At 33.8% G+C, this 9,904-nt stretch overlaps 1 protein-coding gene across 1 annotated transcript; it reads right to left on the reverse strand.

The window, feature by feature from the left end:
* Positions 1-5,916: 5,916 nt before the first annotated feature.
* On the reverse strand, positions 5,917-9,683 carry LOC132717784 (echinoidin-like; the record flags this gene model as incomplete). The annotated part of the gene is made up of 2 exons (XM_060701341.1): positions 5,917-6,006; positions 9,464-9,683. Coding segments are annotated over 2 exons (269 nt in total), but the record flags the coding sequence as incomplete, so codon positions are not given.
* Positions 9,684-9,904: the final 221 nt, after the last annotated feature.

The raw sequence follows: 9,904 nt of genomic DNA on the forward strand, positions 1-9,904 counted from the left end.
ATAAGAGAAGCTTTCAATCACCATCAAAGGTAAATGTTGTTTTCTTGTATAAATTTTCTGGTGTATAAAATGTTTGTGTTAAAAACCATTAAGTCTTTACCATACTTTTTCAGACGATGTGAACCCCTAGAATTTATTTCACAACAAAGCATTTATTTCAGCGTTTCTCCTGCCTACGAAAAGAAGCACTGTAGGAGCACATTTGTCTCGGAGCACATTTGTCTCACGAAGTGTGACCAATGTGTTCGTAAAAATTCATATTTGCGACAAATTGGAAATGAGACAGATGTGTTCGACATACAATAGAAAGGACACTCGAAGCACATTTGTCTCACATTTTTCCATAAAATTCTTAAAAGGTAATAATTTTGCCCGTCCGTTTACAGGCTACCAGCCATTGTTCTGTGTTTTCTGTATTTATAATAACGTTTTTAGGTCACTTCCAGTCAGTCAGAAACTTCCTGCCTCTGCATAGGAGTCATATATATTAAATTAAAGAATATCACTGTTCTGCATGACACAATGAAAATTTCTACAAGTTCAGCATCCAGAACCTAAACACATATGCAGCAAGTCTATTCTTATCATGCGTTTATCTTCAATGCTTAAAGTTTTATAAATGATTTATGGCACTAGAAATATTCTTAGAAAAAGCAAGGTAGTATCTACGGTGGCATAAAGGGGGCATAGAATTTTCTTATTTATTACGTGCGTACACGATAGCTTTTACGTGGCCTCGCGACACTATTACGTGCGCACGCGATAGCTATGACGTGTACACGCGGATATGTATTCCGCATTTGGACCCTGACCGGGATCCTCGCATGAATAGTCCGACGCCCCGTGTAAATGCCGAACCTACAACGGTTAGGGACAAGTGGTTTTTTGTAATCACTTGGCCACGGAGGCCCTTAAATGACCTATGGAAGAAAATAAGAATACCATTACACACGTATATTATTTTCATCAGAAATGTATGTATGTAAAAATCGTTATTTTCCAAGAATTGCGGCATTGAAAAAGCACTTACAACGTGCATGAGTTCCTAAAATAATCCGGGTAATGCCATAATTATGGAACATCGGGCCACTCAGAATCGGGCGAGACGCGACATTCTGAAGAGACACGAAGCGAGGCACGATATTGTAACACATGATCACGCAATGTCGAAGTATCCCGTACCACGAGATTTCAGAAATGAATAAATTTTTACTTCTTTAGATAGAGCAAGTATGAATTTATTAATATTCAAATAATGATTTCTGAGGAAGTTAGATGCTTGCAACCTAAAGAAATTCGCGATAAATGTGAAATAATGCGTCATGAAAGTAGCAAAATGTAAACAAAGTGGTATTTTGACTTCAATACAAAATTCTTAATCACCTCAACTGTACAAACTGCAAAAAAGCAGCAGATGAAAAAATGCTTTAGGTAATTAGCCTATGAGTAACTTTTTGGAGCTATAAAAGTATACAAACAATACAAAGCTTTTGAGGAATACAAATAAAAGCATTTCTCAGGCATAATGGGCCTTTAAGTGATTTTATGTAGACTATAAAGGGAATACTACTTAGCGGTATATGACCTGGAATCAATTTCATGTCTCGCGTCGACGAACGAGATGCGAAGCAAGACGCGAGTTTTCGGCGAGATGCGAAACGAGTCACGATATTGTTTCATTCAATATCAACCGATTACACATAAGTAACATTTTTGTCCCTGAACAGCTATGCACAATGGTACAAAGGTGAAACTGATATGGTACGACGGTACGATGAATAAACACGATGTCACGATGGTGAAATCACGATGATACGATGACACGATAGAGAAAATAATATCGCGTTTTCATCATCATGCCATCGCAGTTTCATCATATCGAACCATCGTATTTTCACCATCGTAACATCGTCTTTTACCATAGTACCATCACGTTTTCACCATCGAACCTTCGTTGTTTCATTATCGAACAATCGTTGTTTCACCATCGTACAGTCGTTGTTTTCACGTTTGTACCATTATGTTTTCACCATCGCACCATCGCGTTTTCATCAACGTACCATCGTGCCATCGCGCTGTCACCATTGTACCATCGTGAACGGGATATAGTATGTTTCAGTGTACACCTTCAGATTAAGCCAATCAATTACTTGAATTAGAGATATTATGATTAATAGTTCACATTATAGGTTTTCATAAAGAAAGCATAATCAAACCTATTGATTATTACACTTGACATAAGGTAAAACGGCGAACCTCGATTCTAAAAAAGAATTTCTGCCGTGGGAATAATGTGACAAATAATTCATAAAAAATGACATGAGACAAATGTGCTTTCTTGTCCCTTAAAAACACATGAGACAAATGTGCTTAAAAAACTTGATCGGAGCACAATTGTCACACAAATGAGTTTTTGGGGTAAACATTTGGAAAGCATTGGTCTTACGTAAGACAAATGTGCTCCGAGACAAATGTGCTCCTACAAAGCTCATATGAATAATTTCTCGTTTTAACGTGCATGACAAGTGACGTTAACGGAAAATAACGCTGATTCTCTACAAAACGAGTAACATGATAATTAAGTACACGTATCAAAATATTTTAACGTATATTAAAGTAAAAGAAATTAATATGTTTCTGACATAATATTTTAACCAACATTACAAATATTTTCAGGATTTAAGATCACTCGTAAGAATGACGATCTGACTATTGTTTTTGAAGGGGACGTTTGTGTTTCATCGGTATTAGTAAGTTTAAACTTTATTTACTTTTTACTCGGTGTACCTTAGACATTTGCCAATCTAATACTAGAAGTAGATAAAACATTATTCATGTACCTTTCACGAGGTACCAGTGTTGCTTTGGTGCACCATTCACGAATTCGGCTTTACCTTGTAATTTTCAGAAGATCTCACTTACTTAAATGGCACATCTATGCCTTACTTTTGCACAAAACCTGCGTTACTTGCATATTCCTGGCTAATCTTAAATAAAATAAATTAAAACAGGCTAGTTTTTCAATCAATATGTCGTTTAAAGTGTAAACATTCGTGTATACTTTAACAAGGTCAACGTGCTAAAATATAACATTAAATGTTATATTTTAGCACGATGACCTTTTTAAAACATACACGAATGTTTACTTTTATATTTATAAATGCAAACTACGTTGTTAGGTAGGTTTTTTGACACCGCTGAACAAGACAGTATTTGACCTATGTTTACATACGTTTATACTACGGGCCACACATCTTTAAAATCGCAACCTTTCGTCCTTGTCATCAATCTTCTACAAATACCTCTTGAGGCGTGCATTGCACGACAGTTCAAGGACAAGTCATTTTAAGTACCAGAGATAATTAATTGACAGGTCAGGATAAATTTGGGAATGTGGACCTCAAAGAAACCATTTTATATAAGAACACGTCGTGGATGAATATGTCGTGTACAAAGGAAAGACCAACATGACAAAGACGTCTCCGATGACGTAACTGATGCGCACCGGCAATGACGTCATAGGTCTCGGACACATGCCGGCGCGGACAATAACTAAATGGATATGATCAGAATGAAAACTTTAAAGTTCAACACCTTGAAATATTAAGATCATGATATTGAAAATAAGCTTGTAATAATCTAAAAAAGTGCTTATAATGCATTTTCGGCCATTTTGGAGTTTGTAATATTCTTCGTTTTCTTTAGGCCACTAGGCTGTCAACTTCAGGTTATTAGCCTGCCAACTTCGCTTGGCGAACATGTTTTGTCAAGATGATGTTTTTGTGTTACGAAGGCCACATATAAAATTAAGTCTCCAGTCTTACCTTCAAGTAATAAAGATATCATTTTAACTGCAGTACTGTCACAGTCATAAGCCTTTACAAACAGTCGCGTGCCTCAAGGAAAATTGAAGTTTAAAGCTGTTTAAAAATATTTAAGGATCGTATTTAATAAGCACGAATATTTACAAAAAAAATCATTTGACATGGGTATTAATAATCAAGTGCCACATTTCAGAGAAAAAAAACACATTTAAAATGACAAGCTTCTCAAAGACCTCGTCTTCGAGTTTTATAACTCGTCCTTGAATTTGACATAGTGTGCTTATTTTTAATGTCATATTATTCAATATCAAGGTAAGCAAGTGCCTATTTATTTTGCTTTTCCTGTAGCTGACTTACTTTCGAGTGACTGAGCAAAATTTCAGTTTTGGTCATAAATTATTTGTTTATTTTTTCTTCTTTCATTTTCTTTTCTTTTTTTAGAAGGCCTATTTGTAAAATAATTCACTCGCTGTATTTGCACTGAATATAGAGAACAAATATGTTGCTGTTGTTTTTATTTACAGAATTCTATGAAACCAAGGATAAAATGAAACTCATAACTCAGGAGTAAACTTGATTTTTCTTAGACCTATGTCTAAATCAGGCCTGGTCTAAGTTATCCCGAAAATGACTTCAAATAACGAAAACTAGGCCGATGACTTTGCTTTAAATTTTGATGTTACCATAGTGTATACAAAGTTTAAACACTATAACAAAGCTTTCATTCTGTTAAATGTCACTGTAAGATACGCCTTTAGGTAACTAGTTAATTACAAAATTATTGCCTTAACCACATAAATGTACATGTAATTATATGAGATAATTTAAATTTAAATGTTTAATCTGGTGGCAAAAATACGCCACCATAGATATAATTAGGTAGTTGCGCTACTTGCACTTAAAATTATCATAATATACATGTATTGTATTTTTAGATATTATCTTGCAGTAAATAATACCAAATTTGGTAATAATTTTGTTCTTCTGATGATAAATCTAAAATCTTAATTTATCTTAACATGATTGCGAAATAACGTTATACAAAAATAAACATGATATTACAAATATTAAGGTGATAACGTTTTCGCCATGTTTTAATCTCACGTTATGGTAAATGCAATCATAGATTTTCGTTACTTTCTGTCAAACTTCGGATCGCTATAGTTAAAATTCGCATTTTTTGTATATTTTGTAAATATTATTAATATCTATTTCCCTCATATGTACAGAAGAGATGAAAATCATTATTATGAAATACCGGAAGAGATATCATACCTTATTTGGTGTGAATAATTTCCGTACTGTATTATAAAGTATGTGAATTTTAAAAAAAAATATTCCGGCCTTTACCTATACATATATACTAAGTATAACTCTGGGAGTTTAAAACCAAAACATTTCAGGATTATAACATACACATACAAAATGCTGCCGAATATAAATAAGTTTTATACTTTCATGGTTTTTTCCGGGTCTATAACTCTAAGACAATCTGTGAGTTTTTTTCTGGTTTACCTCAAGACAATCTATATGACCAGGGACCATCAAAAAAAGGTGCATTATCATGTAAACAAATATTCGAAATAACATCGTGAAACACGTTGCTTATCTGCAATGCCCTATTCTAACATGGTATCACGTACATGTTCACTCTATAGAAATAAAGAAATTAAGTCAATTTTAATAGCTTTTCAGTATATTTATCATAGAAATAAATTTAATTACTTTCTAAGAATATTAATGTCTGACAATTAATATAAAAATTGATGCAGTCAATGTGTAAATCTGAAAACAAGCAGTATGTATGTATGTATGTATGTATGTATGTATGTATGTATGTATGTATGTATGTATGTATGTATGTATGTGTGTGTATGTGTGTATGTGTGCGTGTGTGCGTGCGCGCGTGCGCATGTGTGCACATGTGTGTGTGTGCGTGTGCGTGTATGGATGGGTGGATACATGCATGCAAGCATGTATGTATGTACGTATGTATTTATGTATGTAAGAATATGTGTGTGCATTAGTGTGTGTGCGCGCGTGTGTGCGTGCGTGCGTGCGTGTGTGTGTGTGAAATCACTCCGGTTCACTTGTTTCAGCAATTAATCTCTTCTTCGATTTCATGGCATATTACTAGTCGCTATCATGTCTTTGGAATGAAATAGCCGTCGGCTTCATTGGCCTACAAATAAGAAATATTTAGACATTTTTTAATTTTTTTTATTATTTACATTTTATAGTGTACATATGAATAACGCCTAATTATGTCGCAACGACCTTTATGTAACCTTAAATGTTTTAAAGAAAAATACAAAACATATATTGATGTTAATATGAATAAATGAATGAATGAAAGAGTGAATGAATGAATAAATGAACGAATGATGCAATATACGTATATGTTTAAACAAATTGTTGAGTGTCTGTCGAAAGTATACGAGATGTCTTATTCTAAAAATTACATATAACACCTATGCATGTCCTGTTTTTTTTTTTTTTTGTTTTTTTTTTTTTTTTTTTTTTTTTTTGTTGTTGTTTTTTCTATTTCAGAAGGCCACATTGGAAATAAGAAATATATGATTGCTATTGTATGTTCTTAATGTATAACCTTCTTAAATGTCGCACTTGCCGCTAGATGTCGCACTATTGCTGCTAGATGTCGCAACCGCCGCTATATGTCTCAAAATATGTTGCCGTTAAATGTCGCAATGATGACGTTAAATGTCGCACCATTTTCACTAACCGCTGACTGTATGCCCTTAAAAAGTATCTATCGCATTGATAACCTTTCCATCTTGAATTAAAGTTTAAAGGCATATGCTAGAGTTACATAATATATAAAAATGTATGATTCAACCAAATGTATGACACAGAAATACCGGGAAATAAGTCATAAATTGAATAATATATATCAAATGTTCTTATAACAAACATTATTTTATGAGTCATATATCCTCTTTTCAAGGAAACAAGAATCACAACAATTTAACACTCATAAATAGTAATGCGCATGCGGCGCAGTCTGAACTCTAAAACAAACGGTAGTGTTGCGACATTTAACGGCGGAAGGAAATCGTGCGACATATAAAGTTACCATTGCGACATTAAACGGCAGACGATTTTGTGATATTTAGCGGCGGTTGCGATATTTAGCGGCAATGATGCATCATTTATACATTATTAATACATTATTAATACATGTACATCATATTCATTATAAAACTTTACATATGTTTTAATTTTAAAGTGTACATATGTATTGATGTAACATACCCATTTTTAAGTGTACATATGAGCCACGCCATGACAAAACCATCAAAACTATCAATTTCTCTACTTGCTATAGGGTTTGTAAGCGAACAGCATGGATCCTGACCAGACTGCGCGGATGTGCAGGCTGGTCTGGATCCATGCTGGTCGCAAACCCATTATATATGTTGGTTTTGTCGTGACGCGGCTCATATTTATTAATAACGGTATATTTAATTCGATTAATTTTGTACGCAAATGACATTGTCAACTCACTGTAGGATTTCACACGAAATGCACGGGTTTTGATGACAATATTAAACTGCATAATAAATTATGATATTTAGTATACCGATTGAATTAAAGTAAGAAAATGTAAAAACACATGTTCTATTAAATTTATATACAAATGCAGATATATAATGATTATTCTTTGGTATTTCCCACTCATTTCACTGTGATTGCATGTGATGATCCCTGATTGAACGTGCACACATTAAATAGCGAGTAGATAAACAACAATTAAAATTATAATAGGCATTTTTATGCCCCCGCCATATAATGGCAGGGGCATATAGTGTTACCCTGTTCCGTCATTCCGTCATTCCGTCCTTCCGTCCTTCCGTCATCATCAGTTTCCGTTCATTATCTTAATAACTCTTGCACATATTGAACTCAAATTTGACATATGGATATGTCATGAGAAAATACAGGTCAAGTTCGAAATTGGTCATGGTTCGATGATTTTTGGCAGAGTTATGCCCCTTTTACATTGAAAATAATATGAAATTTTCAGTTTCCGTTCATTATCTCCCAAACGGTTCAAAACATTCAATTCAAAATTGACATATGGATATGTCATGAGAAAATACAGGTCAAGTTCGAAATTGGTCATGGTTCGATGATTTTTGGCAGAGTTATGCCCCTTTTACTTTGAAAATAACAGAAATTTTCAGTTTCCGTTCATTATCTCCCCAACGGTACAACACATTCAACTCAAACTTGACATATTGATATGTCATGAGAAAATACAGGTCAAGTTCAAATTTGGTCATGGTTCGATGATTTTTGGCAGAGTTATGCCCCTTTTACTTTGAAAATAATATGAAATTTTCAGTTTCCGTTCATTAACTCCCCAATGGTACAACACATTCAACTCAAACTTGACATATGGATACGTCAAAGGAATGCGCAGGTCAAGTTCAAATTTGGTTATGGTTCAATGATTTTTGGCAGAGTTATGCCCCTTTTACTTTGAAAATAATATGAAATTTTCAGTTTCCGTTCATTATCTCCCCAATCGTACAACACATTTAGCTCAAACTTGACATATCGATATGCAAAGGAATGCGCAGGTCAAGTTCAAATTTGGTCATGGTTCGATGATTTTTGGCAGAGTTATGCCCCTTTTACTTTGAAAATAATATGAAATTTTCAGTTTCTGTTTATTATCTCCCCAACAGTATTAAACATTCAACTCAAATTTGACATATTGATACGTCAAAGGAATGCGCAGGTCAATTTCAAATTTGGTCATGGTTCGATGATTTTTGGCAGAGTTATGCCCCTTTCACTTTAAAAATAATATGAAATTTTCAGTTTCCGTTTATTATCTCCCCAACAATATTACACATTCAACTCAAATTTGACATATGGATATGTTTTTGGAATGCGCAGACCAAGTTCGAATCTGGTCATGGTTCAATGATTTTTGGCAGAGTTATGCCCCTTTCACTTTGAAAATGATATGAAATTTACAGTTTCTGTTCATTATCAACCCAACAGTGTTACATATTCAACTCAAAATTGACATATGGATATGTCAAAGGAATGCGCAGGTCAAGTTGGAATTTGGTCATGGTTCGATGATTTTTTGGCAGAGTTATGTCCCTTTCACTTTGAAAATAATATAGATACATCTTAGGAATAAGCAGTTTAAGTTTGAATTCGGTCGTGGTTCAATGATTTTAGACAAACTTATCTTTCCTGAATGTTGGAAAAAATTTGAACTTTCAGTTTCAGCACTCATACTTTTGTGGAAATGTATATAGCCATTATGTTGGCTACAAATATGCAATATGCTATTTTTAAAAGGTTAAGACTGAATAATTTCAGTGCCTTGAACATTGTATAAAAATGGTTAAGACTGAATAATTTCAGTGCCTTGAACATTGTATAAAAATGGTTTGTGTTAACATTGAAAAGTTTTAAGGGCTTTGAACTTAGAATGAAAAAATAATTTATGCAAACAAATTTGGAACTAAATATTATAACATTTGAAATTTTGGCTGCATGCGGGGGCATCCGTGGCATGATGACACATTTCTAGTTTTGAAATGTATTACTAATTCAACACACATTGGCAGCAAAAAAGTGATCATAATGCCTACTTTTTCTCGCACAACGGCCTTCTGGGGGACGTGCAAGGCACATCTATCCACTTGTATTTCAGAAGGTGGCCAAACGCAGCACAATCCTCGCCATTTGTACCTGCGTCCTGTGGCTCGGTTCCACCCCAACCAAGATATGGTGCATTTGTACCATCATCGGTAAATTTCCACACACCTTCAATGACGTTATCATTTATCCCTATCCAATAATCAGCGTTTTCTTAAAATAAAATGATTACATATATACTGTCTTGCTTATGAATACGAAATCACGTGCCTATACCAAAATATAACAAAATTTCGTTGGCATAATAAAGATATTTGCATTTTTTGTTTGTTTTTAGTTTTGCATACATATTTCATTGTAGTTTTGCATACATTTTTTTTTCAGTTTTGTATACATATTGTTTTTTAGTTTTGTATACATATTTTATTTTAGTT

The sequence above is a fragment of the Ruditapes philippinarum genome, unplaced genomic scaffold (genome assembly GCF_026571515.1).
Source record: "Ruditapes philippinarum isolate M1 unplaced genomic scaffold, ASM2657151v2 ctg7351_1_1_1_1, whole genome shotgun sequence".
In the NCBI taxonomy this organism is placed as follows: domain Eukaryota; kingdom Metazoa; phylum Mollusca; class Bivalvia; order Venerida; family Veneridae; genus Ruditapes; species Ruditapes philippinarum.